The 17,991-nt window shown below is 41.1% G+C and overlaps 1 protein-coding gene across 1 annotated transcript; it reads right to left on the reverse strand.

Annotated features, from left to right (window-relative positions):
* Positions 1 to 396: 396 nt before the first annotated feature.
* Positions 397 to 11,238, reverse strand: ttc29 (tetratricopeptide repeat domain 29). Its single transcript, XM_084923353.1, has 12 exons — positions 11,180 to 11,238; positions 10,582 to 10,673; positions 9,485 to 9,571; positions 8,847 to 8,906; positions 7,631 to 7,794; positions 7,276 to 7,452; positions 4,969 to 5,181; positions 3,732 to 3,817; positions 2,633 to 2,724; positions 2,208 to 2,331; positions 1,986 to 2,075; positions 397 to 1,637 (listed from the first exon to the last, which is right to left on the reverse strand). The coding sequence occupies exons 2-12, from the start codon at positions 10,653 to 10,655 to the stop codon at positions 1,470 to 1,472; spliced, it is 1,335 nt and encodes a 444-aa protein (XP_084779479.1). The 5' UTR covers positions 10,656 to 10,673; positions 11,180 to 11,238; the 3' UTR covers positions 397 to 1,469.
* Positions 11,239 to 17,991: the final 6,753 nt, after the last annotated feature.

Consider the following 17,991-nt stretch of genomic DNA (forward strand, 5'->3'; position numbering starts at 1 on the left):
CCAACTAAATCATTACCGTAACACTATTAAAAGCAACACAACATGCGTGTAACGATCAGAATCTGAAAAAATGTCAATAAAAGATTACATGTTAGGATACAGTTTCATTATTTATAGGTTAAAAAAACACAATACAAGTAAAAGTATGAATAATACTGTTATAAATAAAGCTTTGTAAGAAATAGGTAAAGAAACAATGGATGTAAGGGTCAGTATAACATTAACACATTTTAGTAAATATTTAAAAAGTTATTTATTAAAAATATGTGCCATTTATTTAACTATAAACAAATAATCATAGCAAACATTTTAAAAAATGTAAAAAAAAATATTTAGAAAATTGTTATAATGAGGTATTGTTTTAGGTGAACAAATCATAAAAATATTTTTAAAAAATTGAAGTTTGTACAAAACAAAATAGACAAATTTTAATTGACTTGGAGAACAACAGTATATAACATGTAAATAAAGCCGAAATCCCAAACCTCATGTTTTGATGTCCATTTCTCTTCTTACCACAGTTTTGTATTCAGTATTTAACGTCTTTTAAAACACTCAAGGTCACTTTTAATAGAAGACTTTATGAACAATAACCAATGACAAACAAACTATATATCAAGTCAATAAAACTACATTTTAACACTGAGTATTAAAACTGACATTAAAACATTACAAGTGCTTGAGTACAGATGAATTGTGTGGTTGTAGTACATTGTTAACTATGCAGAAAAGGGATCTCGTGACGTGCTGTGATTAGACCTGTGTGATAAGGAGCGTCCTTGTAATGACATCATTATGACTGTTGTACATTTCTTTGTGGATGATGGCCTTCAGCTGATGCAATTCAAAAGTAAACCACAGTGCAGTGCGAGAGAAGGAAAGGTTTCTAAAGGAGCCATCTTTAGTTTAGCGTTTATCATTTTCACTCTTATTTTTAATTGATACTATACGGAGGCGAGATTTGGGTAAACGATCTTAGATGTTCTAGGCTATCCCAGCTATCATATAGCATCCTATAGTCTTTGGTAGCATGCTTCATTACTGTGATCTGTGTTTCCTTCCTTTCAAATGTTTGAATGACAGTAAAAATGAGTCTTAGGCGAGATGCGGGACACGTTGCTAAACTGTCGCAGGGCTAACACAGACAACCATTCATACCTATAGCAAGTTTACAGGGTCAGCCCTGTAAATACTGACTCTTTGTATAAATTTGATTTGTTTATGAATAAAAGTCTTTGCATGTTATGAAATGCTCATGATTGTTCTCCACTCCATCAGATCTGTAGGATATCTCGATGCCACATGAAAAAAAAAACATCTGAAGAAAAATTTAAACAGTAAATTTGTGCTGCTGCCAAAACGTTTGGCCTCGACAAAGCACACAGCAGATGTTTCAGGGTTTCATCTTTATTCACGGTAACAGGTAACTCTTCTCCTTTCTCTCCCTCATATTGTCAAACGACGGCCTGTTAAAACCAGGCAGGAGAGTAGTAGTCCTCGGAATCCACACTGAGGTCCTCGCGTCCTCGTTTCACCTTCCAGGCGAGCAGCGCCTGCAGAGCGGCGGGCGAGGTTGAGGTAAGGTTGGTGCTGTATTTTCCAATCGTGGCGTGGGCGTGAGCGGCGGCCACCAACACCTGATGGAGGAAAAGCAGCAGGGTCACGGCCTTACAGTCGACATCTGGATCCACATAAACTGTGAGGAAATGTCCTCAGACTCTTCAGTCAATTTAACTTCATGACTACTTCCTGAGTCACAGGTCTCAAAGTTCACAGGCTGAAGGACAGGCAGTAGGACTCTAATGAAGGATGCACAAGTGTATCCTTTACTCTATTTTTATCTATTTTATCTATTTTATCTTAAGTGTATAAAAGAGGTAACATGTCATCCTTGTTCCCGAGGTATTGCATTCACAAACTGTGTGACAAGGATACCTCATCAGGCTTTTACAGCCGACTGCTAAAGACGTAAACAAAAGACCGACCTGCGCTCTCTGCAGCCGAGCCACATCTTCTGTGGTGCAGGCCACCTTGTAGCCTTGCAGGTAGTACTCAGCAGCTTTCACATACTGACTCTACAGAGACACACAGAGATGGGGAAGCAAGCCCAGGTGTTTACGAGGCAAAGCTAACATTTTTCAGCTGCTATAAATCAGTGTGATTGGTTATTGATTCCTGCCCTGAATACTGTGGGGTGTGATTGGTACCCTGCTGAAGTAGATGTTTCCCAGACACAGATGAACGTCGATCAGTCTGTGATGCAGTCCGCTGCTACGAGACATGGCGACTAACTTCTCCAGACACGCAACCGCCTCCTCGAAGTATCCCTCGCTGTGCCCCACACACACACACACACACACACACACACATACACACACACACACAAAGATGGAAAATGAACACTTGACTACAAGAAGGTTACTTGACTCACATTTGCACAGAGACTTCCAAAAAATATGCTGATAAACTTAACTTAAACTGTAGAAATTTCCTTTGTGTTTTTTTTTAATTAGTTTAGATTTGTAAGCAGTTTTTTTTTACCTAAAGTCTATTTTTTCTTTACTGTAACTAAATTAAATGTTTTTAATTCAGTTTTAGTCACTATAATACACTTTTGTGTGTGTGTGTGTACCTCTTTAGAGACTTTGCCAAAGCTATGCAGGCCTTCACCACTCTGTCTGTGCCGTCTAGGCTGTGAAAAATCTCCATGCTGGTGTTAAAGAACTGGACACACACAGACACACACTCAGTTGAATAATTTTTGGGTGGATGTGTGTATGAAATGGGGCTCCACTGAAATCTGTTAAAAACACAGTAAGTGGCTCTTTTGTGTGACTTGTTGCCTACACCACACACATGTGGATTCATCCGCAGCCTAAAATAGTCCCACCTAAACTGCCTTTTTCCCTCGGGTTCTGTGTTTTTGAGTTTGATTTTCTGTTCTTGGGTTTTACTATTAACACCTCTTAATCTGTCTCCCTGGTTTCAGTCTTATTCCATTTACTTCAAAGCTGCGTGTGAGACGTCAGGAGTAACATCCCTCCTGAGTTATTGTATTCCAGCAGGAAAGCTGGAAAAGCGTGAAAAACAGGATTTGCTTTTCTAGTTAGTAAACACAGCCACTCATGCATCATTAGTAAAACAGCATAATATTTGTGTTTTTGCACTTAAAAAACGCAGCTGCAGCTTGATCGTGGATGGAGAATGCTCGGTGTCTGCCTATGAAAATTCTGACTGGGAACTTAGAAGTTCCGACTTCCTGGAAACCACCCTTAATCTCATTAACCTCCTGTGTTCCCTTTTTTCTGTTACTGTTTAGTCCCTCTTCTTTTCTGTTTAATGTTTGCATTTGCTTTCTTCCTATTTTACTTTGAAAGTCCATTTTCTTCACTGTCCTTTGTGAGTTTTACTTCCTGTCTGTCTTCCTGATTCCCAGCTTGTTTGTTCTGCTCTCTCCTCTTCCTCATCAGGGTATAAATCATCCTGTCCTCCTTTTTATCGAGTCGTGTCTTCCCCTCTCTCCCCGAGCCCTTGATTTTCTTTACCTGCTTGAAGCTTACCTTTTGCTCCAACTTTTATGACACTTTGTTCACGTCTTTGAGTAACAGCTGTTAAAATTTTACTGACCAGCTGTTCAAAGAGTAATATCTTCAGCAGAGTGGTCTGAACACAGAGGTGATGAAGTTTGGGTTTCTTCGTCGCGTTCAGAAGTCAAACACAATCTTTGGTACCTTTTTGGCTGTGCTGTGGTCTCCTGCTCTCTGATAGGCCAGGCCTACTTGGAAAGCCGCCTCCCCCTTCATGTGTTTGTTTTCAGCTGAAACAGACGTAAAAGTAAAAGTAAAAACTACGTTATATATATACATATGAAAGCTTCACTTTAAAGGATCTTTTAAGCAGAGTCGATCTGATGTCTGTTTAGCAGGCCTGACTTCTATTGAGGAATTTATCCATATAAAGGATTTAGTTTTCGAATTCAAAGATCTTCCTGTGATTTTCAAAGTAAAATCATCAGGATTTTTGTAAAAAAATACTCTAAAAATAATAATAATCATAGATGTTTGTTTATCAAATGCCCAGCAATAACCCCCAACCTTGTAGTAGATACACCCATGGTATCAACTGAAAATCCTTGTCTTGCATTCACAAGATTTTCAGACCTTTCTGACCTTTGACCTTTAGGTCACTGAGTGTGGTGTTATTAATGTTTATATCGAACCACAAAGCTTTCAACATAAAATATATATTTGTTAATTTCTTTGGTGTAGCACGAATGGGAGACATCAATATCAATAAATAAACAATTATCAATAAATAAACAATAAACATAAAGCTGTAAAACTTATGAAAACGCAGTTAAAAATCCAAACTTCAAGCCTTCCTTTGTGTTTTCTAAAACTGTCCAGTGGGGCCAAAGTGGAGTCTTTTGTGGGCCAGTTTTGGCCCCCGGGCCTTATGTTTGCACCCCTGATTTAGATGGATAACAGCACTACAGGCTGGTTTAGAGGTGAATAACAAACTGTACTAAATGAACGTAACGTAAATGAACTCTTTATAGTATATATATATACTATATATAGTGTCTCTGCTCGATTCTTCTGATGCATCAGAAATGAAATTCTTTTTGGCGACTGAGTTGAGGCTTTCGCTTGGATTATGGTTAAAAAAAACCCTGTAATTTATTTTAATAAACAGAATAAATAAACAGACAAATCTCCTCCTTCTTCAGAAGAATAAACATTTCAAACTCTGTAGCTATCAGGACCAGTTCTTAACCCCCTCTGAAAACGTGATACTCGTTGTTTTGCTGAATATTTCTCTGCTCCTGCCTTCACTGTGATCCTCTCAGCACAAACACCTCCTCCTCGGTCTATTTTTAATCTAAATGTTACACATGTGTGTGTTTCCGTGCATAGATTACTCCGATGCGCTGCCTCTCACTATGTTTTTAGCCCTGGTTCCACCTACACTCCGCGGCCCTGCTGTTGCCTTCGTGCAGCAGCGTCAGGGCCTTCTTGTGGTCCTCGGCGGCCAGCGGCGCCTCCGCGAGCTCTCTGTAGATCTTCCACAGATCCCGGCAGGCCCGGAGCTTCAGGGGCCGACCGTCTGAGTCCAACCAGCCGCCGTCCTCCGCCTGTTTGCGGCATAGCACTCCCTGCTGCCTCGCCTCCTCCAGCTCACCTGAGAGAGGTGGCATTTTTATAAGAGTGGGTGCAACATGAATTCAACCGTCACAGGAAAATAAAGAGAAAAAACAGCAACAAAAAAAATAAATCAAATAAAAATACCAAACATCTAGCTGGTTTTGAGGGAATAAGCTTGAGTTTTAGATCATCTGAGTGAAGAAATGTTTCATTTTTTGAGTGCTGATTTAGCTCACAGGGTCAATCAGGTGACCTATACGCCATAAGACTAACACAGAGGGCTGCATTCAGGTCGGTCTTCCATCTTTCTTGTCTTCTCTGCACCGCCCTGTCACAATAAATTATTAATTTGAGTTAGAGTTATTTTTAATCTCAGGCTTTATTCCACAGTGTGTTCTTTGTCTTGTCTTCTTCTTGTCACCCCCAACCAGGAGATGGCTGAAGCTTCCTCTGCCGGAGGTTTTTTCATGTTAAAAGGGAGTTTTTTCTTCCCACCTTCTCCAAATGCTTGCTCATAGAGGGTTGTCCGATGGTTGGGATGTTGTATGTTGTAATTTATCACGAGGACCAATAACAGCACAAGCAAGAGGGGATCTTATCTTTTCAACACTGCCCCCTGGTGACTCTACACAGCTACAACACTCACAAAGGACCAACACACAACTGCCCTCTTTAGGTAAGAGACTAATGCATCAGTGTCAGTGAAGGACAAGTATGCCTGTGTGTACATCTGCGGCTCTCCACTTACACACAGAGCAGAGCACTAGACACTCCCACAGTGTGGGCAACAGTGGTCCTAAAACGTATTACAGACGGACTGCAAGGTTGGCTGGTATTTTACAATAATTAAAATGTTTAAGTTTGTAATTATGATTAATATTTACAATGAACGTTTCAGGATCAAACTGAAAAGAGAAGCCACACCTTCCACTGCAAATGCAAGTTAAATAAGGTCTTATTGTAGGTGACAAAAGGAAAAGTTTTAACTTATACTCAGGCTACGTCCACACGTACACGGGTATTTTTGAAAACGGAGATTTTCCGTTTTCGTTTTAAAAAACAATCCCGTCCACACGTAAATGCAGAAATGAAGGAAAACGCTGCTAGGAACATGCCAAAGCAACAGGTGGCGATATATTCCTAACTGTGTAGAAATGTTGGCCAATCAGAAGTCTAGAAGCCTCGGTGGGAAATAGTAAACAAAGATGGGGCATAGAAGCAGAACCGAGTCGTATGTGTGGAGGGACAGTAACTGTGTGTGTATATGTAAGCATTTAAACACTGCAGAGAGTACAATTAACAGTAACAGTATTGTAGAAATTCATTTCACCGAAACAATAACGTGGCGCACAGTGTGACGTCAAAAAAGGCGCACACCTTTGACGCTGCGTTTTCTGCGTTTTCTGCGTTTTTCTCGTCCACACGTAAATGCAAAAACTGAGTTTTCGAAAATATCCACCCTGGCAGGCGTTTTTAGAAATCTCCGTTTTCAGTGACCGAAAACACCGTTTACGTGTGGACGGAAGGTGCAAACGCATAGAAAAATCTCAGTTTTCACATATACCCGGGTACGTGTGGACGTAGCCTCAGTCTCACATAAAAATAAAACACACAGAAGAAAACAAAACTTCATGTTCAGCTTTGACTTTCTTTTAATCTGAATGTGATTCAAGGTTTTACTGGCCGCAGTTTTTAGTGCTGCTCATCTGAATCACCTCGACCTTGGCACTGCGCTCACCAGAAATAAACCAGCCAAGTTTGAGGCTGAATGGATGCTTGGAAGTTAAGACAGGCTAAGAGCGGACAGTCAGAGAGTTTCATTATTCACTGTCATCGTTAGTAATTCAGATTAGTCAGTTACTGTTTCTACTGTCTTGGAGCAACTGTGACCCCTCTGTCCCTCCCCTGTCCTACTGCTCCTCTCCTCCTCCTCTCCCCATCCGACTCCCCGCTCCTCCTCTGCCCTGATCCCGACTCTCCTGCCCTCGACATTAGCCATGTCTGCCCAGAGCTCCTGATACAGGCTGTTGTCTCTGGATCGACACAGAGCGCTCGCTGGTTTCTTAATTTCAGGGATTAATAAAGTGCTGTGATTCTGATCATTCACTGTCACTATACTCGGTGTGTGCACCTCGATCCAGGTAGAGCTCAGTCAGGCAGGCCCGGGCCTCAGTGGCTGCTCTGGAGAACCTCCCTTTCTCTCTGTCAGTACAGCTGTGGTAGAAGTAGAAGCGGAGCCAGAGGTCCTCGGGGTCTGAGAAGAACCGACCCAAAAGGAGACGCTCCTCGCAGACGGTGGACCAGATACCTGCAACAGAAGTCACCTGGTCCTGAACCATGGACGCAGTCTTGTTCTGTGTTCTACCAACAATAACTTTACACTCATTATGTCATTGACACACAAACCCACTGATCTAATCACTAAATGAAGCCTTACTGGAATCAGAAGGATTGAATCGAGGCTCTGTGTGCGTGTGTGTGTGTACCGGTCCTTTCAGCCTCCTCAGCCAAGCTCAGGTGCTGGCTAATGGTCTCCATTTTGTGTCTTTGTTCCACCAGAGGAGGAGCACGAAGCCTGAGTGATCCCGGTTCAGCCGTCGCCCTCCAGTCCTGATCAGAGTGCAGCAGAGAGACGAGCTCAGAGAACGACCTGAATGACAGAAAGACATTTTTTGGGGATCTTTTTAACTTTGTGTAATTTTGAAATCTAAGGAGACATCATCAAATAAAAACTCGAATGACCACCTGAGAAAAGCAGGCCACTACCAAAGCACGTCAGAGCACCAGTCCACTGTTTTTTAGAAATGTGCTGCACTGAAGCTAAACATCAACTGTGGAAGCCTCCATCTTCCATGAATTCTTTTTTATTTATAATGCGGTTGTTTGTTGTACAGTCTATTTCTAATGATCCTGTCAAAGAGAAACTGGAGTTTGCTGCAGCCAGTAATTACTCCAAGTCGGATTTTCTTTGATAGCAGTAACTTCAAATGCTCACTGCGCCTGCATCAGCCACAAACCGTCAAACAGAGATTCAATATAACACAGGAGGAATCACAGCAGTGACATGAGTCTGGTATCAACATGTGGGGGAGAAACAAAACATATAATGCATTTTGAAGGTTTCTCCAGAGTACCGGCTCTTTTCCCCCTGTGTCATAGACATTAAATGAATGCAGTGTTGCTGTTGAAACTGAGACATACACCATGAGAAGGTTTTATCTTTGGTTGCAGATTTTAACAAAGCCTGAAAATCTCACACACCTGTCTCCAGCACTAACAAACTTAAGAGAGCTCAGAGCTGCTGTCAAAATAAGATGACTTAAAAAGTGCCACTCTGTGCAGTTTGGGGGTCTCTAACTCAGAAAGTGTCGATGGCATGAAGGAAAAGCTCAGCTAGATATTTAACATCACTGTACAGTGGAAAACAGCTGGCTCTGAGGCGTTTGGGTGCTGTAGGAAAATAGGAAACAAGCAGTGTTGGTTGGGTCCTGTGTGAAATAATGAAATGTGTTGCATGTCTGATGAACAATCAGTTCTTCATTATAAAAAACATGTATTTCATGTCTGTGAGTGTTTGATCACACTGACGGTAATTTTGTTTTTGTACATCAGCAAACCTGTGCAACAATCAGCCTACGACTGCAGAATCTTGTTTTTGAGTCAGACATTAAACATTTATCTTGCTGATGGAGAAACAGATACCTGTGGAAGCCTTCCTGCAGCAGCCGCACACAGATGCTCTGCTTCGGACTGCTTCTGAACCTGATGTGAGAGACGGAGGAGGAGGAGTAATGATTACAGATGTGAGAGAGGAGGAAGATGATGTTAGGCAGCTCAGTGTGGGCGTGTCACAGGAGAAAAATCAGTCGGCAGCCCTTCTCTTTGCAGCAGGGGGCGCTCACACCACTCAGATTTCACGGTCACAATTGCTGAGCAGTACATCTCTAACTCCTTAAACTAACTGCTGACTGGCACCTGTACACCTGAGAGCTGTGCTGTGGTTTTCTTTGTGTTAGTTGTATTATTGTAGGGTCTTTACCTTACAATAAGCGCCTTGAGGCAACTGTTGTTGTGATTTGGCGTTATATAGATAAAAGTGATTTGGACTTACTCCACAAAATATCAAACCACAGTCAGAGATCACAGGGACTACGATGGTGGTTATAAACTTTCACTACTAAGCTGGGCTCTCAGCTGCAGGCTCTGAGCGTGCTCACATAAAATGATCCCTATGAGTGCCCACTACTCCAACCAGAGACATTATCAAATATGATAAAATGGTGATTAAAGTGGTGGTGCCTGTGTTAAAATCCACCCAGTGACACTGAGGATGAACTCACAGAGCGATTTCTTTCCTGGTCAGACTCTCTGCTGGTCGAACCGGGCCCAGTCTGGCTCTGAGGGACTCCTTCGTCTGCTTCATCCTGCTAAAATACACACACACACACACACACACACACACACACACACACACACACACACACACACACACACACACACACACACACACGGGAAGTTGAGTTCCCATCATTACTTCAGAGACTGATACCCTGCTGCTATGTCACTGCACTCTCCAGCACATTGAGTGCTGCTCTAAAAAGCCTTAAGTGGAAATTACTTCCAAAGACCTGCAGTTAGCCCCAGTGCTGCTTTCTAAGCACACTCTGTAGGTGGAGCGCTTTGGTTATGCTGAGGAAACACTGTTTGAATACTTCAGGACTGTGTCAGTCATCACTGAAGGAAATCAAATATTCTTTAATAGTGCCACAGTTCATCTGTTAATAGTAAGTGGAAATGAATGACACTGAAACACAATAGATGCACATGGAGTAAGTGATGACTGTAATACATCTGATAGCGGGGTAAATCGCCACATATTCTGATTACAACTTCCTGTTTCTGTCCGTAAAAAGGCAAGGGCGTATTTCAGTTCCACCCTGTCTTTAAGAGACCAACCAGCAGCTGTAAGAGCTGCACCGAACACTGAAACTGAGGTTAAAGTTTACTCTGAGGGTTACTTCTGTCCTCACGCTAATGCCATGCTGTCAAAGATGTAAAGCATATCAGCAGGTTATGGCATGACACAGAAAACACATCAGTAATACAACAACCTGTCAGTTATGTGGTGCTTGTTTTCATTAACTGAGCACTATGAAATATCTTTGATAAAGAAAGCAGTGGAATACTTCGCCCTAGTATTTAGCGAATACACAGATAAGCACAAGTGATGTTTGCTTTGATGTTGATGAAGAAGTAAAGACAAGGTCACGAGAATGTCTGTGTGGGTGTTCCAGGAAAGAAAAAGGAGGAAAAGAGGAAGATTCGTGGATGTAATAACAGAGGACATGCAGAGAGATGATGTGACAGGAGGTGATAGGGATAGGGTGAGATATCCTCCTTGCTCTCTGCCCTTTCCTGCCCTGCAGCCGGTCCTTACCTGTAGTAAGTGCTGCTCCTCTGTTTGCTTTTGTTGGTATTAATGTCAGGGAGAAACCCAACAGCTGTGTTCATCTTCACCTGCAGGTCAACCTGGTGGAGAGAGAGAGAGGACCCCACCCCACAGAAAACTTTATGTATGAACTTCAATCAGTTTAACACTGATGCCTCTTCTAAAATCACAGGGTTTGTCTTTCCCGCTATTATATTTTTATCTTGATTTGAACAGTTTTGCTGCATCTAACAGGGTCACCAAAGAGCGCAGGTCGTTTAAATACAATTACAATAATTTAAGTGAGAATAAGTTAGGCAGACTATTCTGGAGTTTAATTGTGATATTTACAGCTGCACTTTTTAAAAACACACGCAGAGCTCCTGAATTACCGAAAGAAAGACACAACCAGCTGCTAGTGACGGTGAAGCGGGTGAGGTGCACCCGAAAACCTCCGGAATGAAGCTAGAACGTGAAGCTAATGTCATTAAACCGTATTATTAAACCGGAATAACAAAAATAAAATAAAATAAAATAAAATAAAAGTAAACCTGCTAAGATTTTAAATGTAACACACGGAGAAAGAAGCGCAGAAACACGAACTCACCGCCAGTTTTATTAGAGAAAAACTTTCCACGCTGCCAGCACACTCAACTTCGTCACTATGACAACACCGAACCAAGCGTGAGTCGACCAGAGCAACGAGCTGAACTGCTTCCGGTCAGGTGGTCCCATTAAAAACAATCGTTTTTTGTGTGTGTATATTCATTTTATTTATTCCATGGGTTTGTTATTATTGCATTCGTGGTGACTTCATGTGTATCTTGTAAAAACTGTTTAACAAAAACTTCATGAAGTCCAGTTTTTTCTTTTCTTTCTCTTCTAACAGGTAAGTTTCTTTTCTTTTCTTTTTTTTGCATTAATCCCAGAATGAAGAGGAATAAAGTCTGACAGTATTTTCCCTGTAAATTTACAGCTTTATCTCCGAGAGTGCTTAATTTTTAAGAAGCTTCACTGACTTTAAAAAAAAAATCTTTGTAATATGAAAAAATCCATGGAAGCTTCTTTCCACCACAAAAAAAAAAGAAAAATAATTTTTTTTATTCATGTGTCAAAATTTCATATTATCCCACAATTTTGACGTAATAAATTTCAGATTATCTTGTCAAATGTTTGAATTAGAAAGTTAAACATTTGACATAAAAACACCACAGCCCTTTACAGGAAGGGCCAGAGTCGTCTCCATTTTTTGAGGTGACTGAGGTCCTTCAACATCTGCCAGAAAATGCTCAGGATTTTCTATGAGTCTGTTGTGGCCAGTGCGATCCTCTATGCTGTTGCATGCTGGGGGAGCAGGCTGAGGGTAGCAGATGCCAACAGACTCAATAAACTAATCCGTAAGGCCAGTAATGTTGTGGGGATGGAGCTGGACTCCCTCAAGGTGGTGTCGGAGAGGCGGATGCTGTCCAAGATAAAGACAATGTTGGATAACACCTCCCACCCACTCCATGACATGCTGGTCAGTCACAGGAGCACGTTCAGTGACAGACTGAGATTACCGAAAAGCACCACTGAACGACACAGGAAATCTTTCCTGCCTGTGGCCATCTCCCTGTACAACGCATCCACTTAACACACTGGTTACTGCTACAACTACACGTTTCTTTTCCAGCTATTTATTAATGAGTGACTTATGTATATATATATATATATATATATATATATATATATATATATATATATATATATATATGTATATATGTATATATTGTACTATTCTTAGTTAGCGTATTGTCTGTCTTGTCTTAATGTTGGTTTATAATGGAGCACTGTAACAAAAAAATAATTTCCCCCAGGGATCAATAAAGTATTCTGATTCTGATTCTGATATCAAAACTTGTTGTTGTTTTTATATGAGAAAAACACTCATGTGAAAAAGCATGAAAGTAATGGTGAAAGATTTCAATTTGATATGTTGACGTGCCCTCAGCTGTAATAAAAGAGCAAATGGGTTGATACTTAATTTACTTAACAGATCAAAATCTGATCAAAATCTTTCCAAATATTTAATATATTATAATAAGCCAAATTTATTTATAAAGCACTTTTAAAAAATGATAGCGGCTCCGGCAGATCCCAGGAACAACATCCAAGATCTCTGTCCAGAAGAGCGCAGTCCTAGGGTGGGGGAGAATGGCCGAGCTGAGATCCTGTGTGACTTCCAGACGAAAAAAACGGTGGTGGCTAACCGACCGGACATAGTGCTGGTAGACAAACAGAAGAAACCGGCCGTAGTGAGAGATGGAGCGATACTGAATGAAAGCAACAGCAGAAAGAAGCATCAGGAGAAGCTTGAGAAGTACCAGAGAAGAAGATGTGGAGGGTGAAGGTGAAGGTGGTCCCAGTGGTAATCGGAGCACTAGGTGCAGTGACTCACAAGCTAGGCAAGTGGCTCCAGCAGATCCCAGGAGCAACATCTGAGATCTCTGTCCAGAAGAGCGCAGTCCTAGGAACAACTAAGATACTACGCAGGACACTCAAGCTCCCAGGCCTCTGGACCCGAGCTTGAAGGATAGACCGCCTGAAGGGGCGAGGGGGGAATTTATTTATTTTTTTAAAATATTAGTTATATATCAGTTATTAGCAGTTTTATCAGTAATTTGTAAGACCTGCATATGACAGAGGTTCATGAAGAGCTTGTAAATAGTAACATTACACACCAGAGGATGCTGCAGAGAGGGGTTCATTCATTTCATTAAATTTATTTTTCATTAATTTGTTCTTCATAAATCAGTTTAGTTATTGCATGTGAGCACAAATGGTTGCAGAAATCTTGCAGACAGAGTTTTAAACCACAGCCAGTCACAAAAATGTCCGGATAAAACAACAAAAGCCAAGAATGATTTTGACTGTGGGCGCTGACAGAGCAAAAAGACACAGTAAAACTGCAGCAGTGGAGTCAGCGGGGGTTGAGTAAAGCTTTTAAAGGAGCCATTTCAAAAAGATACACAAATTTTTCTTATTAACACTGCATTAAATCCTCTCCTCCCCACGATTCATCTGCTTCTTTCCCTGTTTGCACTCTGCACACATCAGATGTTCGGGTTCCCGCAGTGAGACTTTTCCATTCAGCCTCACCACAGCTGGATGGAAATAGTGTGCCACTGCGTGTTCTTTGCGGTTCTTCAGAGCTTTATAATAAAGTTTCACGTTCAGGGTGGAAATCATCAGCAGCTGAGGGGACGTAGAGGCTGTTTCCTGTCTGTCTCAGTGGGCTTGATTCGCTTGTTTAAATTAACTTGTTTGTTCTCGTCGCTCTAATTAGCTGCGAGTGTAATTTATCTTTTTATCAGTGGCACTTCAAGACGAAAGTGAGAACGAAACCTGCGCTCACTGAAGATAAAGTGCAGCACTCGGTCCTGGTGGTCCTGTACATGCTTCTGCTTCAAAGGAAAAGCATTTGTTGTTCACAGACACAGCACATCTTTTTCATCTCTGCAGTTAAGCCGTGCCATAAAACTGATTACATTTATAAAATTAGTCTTGGCATGTGGCCTGTCAAGCTCCTTGCTCCTCATGGGTGCAGTTTACTGTGATAAGAGCAGCACATTACCTCGCAGGTTATCTCCGACAGTGGGGTCACTGATTTCACACAGTGATGCACAAATCCACGCTACTCATTGCTGCCTGACTATGCTGGCTTTTTGAGTACTTCTTCTAAAAGGACACGCTCGTAAAAAACAACAGTACAAAAATATTAAAAGTACACAATCTGGGGACAGGGGCACCTCCAGACTTTTTTCAAAGGGTTGCTCTAAAAATATTGGAGTGGCACACCAAAAACAGCATTTCCCGTTTTATTATGTTGTTGTTAAATATAGGTTACTTGAAGAATATGGCAAAAAAGAGAGAACGAACATGCCTTAGTAATTTCCTGCTATTAAAGTTGATATGAAAATATTGACCCATGAAAACCAAATACGATTTCATGATCAATATTAATCTGATTCATTAGATGAAGTTATAGATTGATTGAACGTCCCAGCCATTACTTTAATTGGTAAAATTATTACCAACATAGGACAGGTTTGCTCTGTGGGGTTTCCCCCACCCGACCCCACGCACACGCACACACACACACACACGCACACACACACACGCACGCACACACACACACACACACACACACACACACACACACACACACACACACACACACACACACACACACACACACACGTGTGCGCCCATGTTTGGGGAATACAGTGGAAATTGTTTTAGCGACTCTCAGGATTTATTTGAAGAGCATAAACAGAGCTGAGTGAGAGTGGATACTGGACTTGGATGAGTCAAGTTGGCCAAAAACCAAAAGCCAGATAAACGCTAATGTTGTTCTACGGGCTGCAACTGCTTAAACTGCAAAATCCAGTCTTTAATGTGGACAGGGGTAAGAAAGGCAGTGAAAGACCCACACATGAGAAACTCCAACACTGACCAAGAACATCAGGGAAGAAAGAGCAGTAAAAAAAAAAAAAAGTAATGTCTGAGACGTGAACAGCTGTAGATACTGAAGAGGCTAACTGAACACAGGCGTTGAAACAGAACAAAGGAGGCAAAGAAAGTACCAAAGCCAAATATCAATACTATTGGTACCAAAGTTGGTATTGATAGTATTGGATCAATTTTATAATTTAAAAGTAATCATACGTAAAAAGGTATTTTCTGAGTTTTAATTCAAGCACCACATGGAGCCTCTGTTTGTGTTAGCTTGTCATACGTGTTCAATTCAATTCGGCTTGAAATTCGAATTAAAAAAGGATATTTTAGTGAAAAATAATCAACAGTTTTTAAAAAACATTTGTATTTTTGCAAAATTGGCACTGCTTTTCCTTTACAATGGGGTTTTAATTCCCATTTTGATTATAAGAATGAGCGGTGAAATTTTAAGGTTTTTAGCTTTAATAAGTTTTAAATAATTTTTCAGATATTTTCCTGCAAATGCTGTCTCAGAATGTAAAGTACAAATAACTGAATGTGGGTCAACAGACAATTAAAATAAATATATATTGTGGTGGAGGTGTGGTCCCTGGCTCAGCTGTGCAGTGCTCAAGGGGCAGTGCCAGTCAGGTTCGTGGTACAGGTATGTGGTGTTTTATTAATGAGCTCTCTCTCTCTTCCCTGTTGATTTAGTGAGGCCGCAGCAGAGTGTGTAGGAGTGCAGCAGAGAAGCTGCACGCGTGGGTGCAAAACCGAAAGCCCAAAGAACTGTCATATATATATATATATATATATATATATATATATATATATATATATATATATATATGTATGTGTGTGTGTGAGTGAGTGTGTAATGTCTCAGGGTAATAATTTATAAATGTCTCCCTATGATAATAATCTTGTGGACACAAACATGTCCTTCTGTGCTGCATGCAGAGAATAAAGGAGAGGGCCATCCTCTGATGTAGGTCACAGGTCTACCAGCTCCTTCCCTGGGCTTTGAGCCAGGCAGTAATATGTGTGTATTTGTGCCAGAGAAAAAGAGTTATTATCTGGCTGCATGCTTCGAGTCACGTAGAGCTTTGATGTGTTTATCTCTGAGTTTACTGTCACAAATAAACAAAACACACGCACACACACACACACACTGGGCTGCATATCTCCACCGACTCGCTGGGACTCAGATAACACGGACTTCTCGTAAAAGCACACTTAGCCCCGACATCAACTTTCTGAGGTCAAAGGTGACGCTGAGCGGAGCCAAATCAAACTCATACAGAGACAAAAAAAGACAGACAGATAACTGGAAGACTGACACACGTGTGTCACAGATGTTTAACCATGCATGCTCCCACAAACATGTTCCAGTCAGGAATAACACGGGTTGTGTGCTTCTGCCAGATGTTTAAACGTTTCCATGGTCACAGGAGATCCAGAGCTTTTTCTCATTTCCTGTTATTGCTGAACATAATGACAGTATAACGGTAAACAACGAGAAACGTTTTTTTAAGCCAGGTATTATCACTTTTCTCTAGGCACTCCAAAAACTGTAAACAACAACAAATGATACACTGCCTTGACAAGACATTACTTGTTGCTTTTAGTGCGATGAGATCTCAAAAGCCTTTATGTAGTTTAAAAAGTACTTTTTTATTGGAAGATGGGGAACACATTATTGACTCTAAGAGGTAGACTAAAATTTTCATGTGCACACCCTGTGTCAGTGTTAGATTTCAAACAGGTGGATGATCAAGAATGGGCAAGATTCATACTGGATTGATCCGGGCCCAGTCTCTGATCCTGCTGGCCAACAGGGTATCAGTGGAATCTGTGCTACTGTTGGGCGAAGGACAAAGGCAAAGGAAAAGGAAAAGACTATGTTTGCATATGACACTCTAATCTGTAGTGAAAGTTGGGAGGAGGTGCAAAAAGAGCCTGCAGCAGTGGAGGTGTTCTGCCTTTCATTCTTCTTTCCAGTGCACAAAGAAGATTGAAAGGCAGTGGAAGAAAAACAGAATACATGTGTGTGAATGAGGGGAAACATGAACATGCAAGGAGCAGAGGCAGTGAAGGTTGATGAGTTAAAATACTTGCGTCCAACCACTATGTGCACATGAGAGGTGGAGAAGAGAGTGCAGGTAGTGGGTGGAGTGGGTGGAGATGAGTGTCAGGGGTGATTTGTAGCAGAAGGATAGGAGTAAGAGTGAAAGGGAAGCTTTACAAGATGGTAGTGAGAGCTGCTGTGATGTTTGGGTTGGAGGTGGCGGCACTGACAAGTAGACAGGAAGCTGTTAGAGCTGAAAAGAGGAACACCACGGAGAAGGTTCATGGATGTAGTGAACAAGGACAGACGGAGGGTTGGTGTGACAGGGATGGAGGCAGATGATCTGCGGTGGAGACCTATAAAGGGAGCAGCTAAACGAAGAAGAAAAATCCACCTTAAAAAATAAACATGACCAAATGTTTGGAAGGCTGTCACAAGAAATTGACTTTTTTCTGTAATTATCTCGGGAGATCGACAGATGGATTGGTGCTTGAGAGACTATGGTGCTGTTTGTTTGTATATTATGTTGTAGATAGCAACTGATAATTAGCAATAGCTATAAACTTATGTGTGTTAAATCAGTTTCATTTTGTACCTGGACTATGTTAAACAGCACTGTCCCTTTTAAATACATAAATTCAAATTCAAATAGAGCTTCTATTTTGTGCTTTATTTATTGGATCTTTGGTTTATAGCAATCACTTTGGCCAGGTCTCCCTTGTGAAAGAGATTTGAGATTAATGGTACTTCCTGATTAAAAAATCTATTCCATTTTTATTAAAATCATAAATAGGAATTCTTTTATCCACTGAGTGTTTCCTCGGTTAATAATATTTCAGCTGTGTGCTTATCATGTCTGGACGTCAGTAGAGATC

This window comes from Perissodus microlepis, chromosome 3 (genome assembly GCF_051167445.1).
Source record: "Perissodus microlepis isolate ML-2025 ecotype Zambia chromosome 3, ASM5116744v1, whole genome shotgun sequence".
Lineage (NCBI taxonomy): Eukaryota > Metazoa > Chordata > Actinopteri > Cichliformes > Cichlidae > Perissodus > Perissodus microlepis.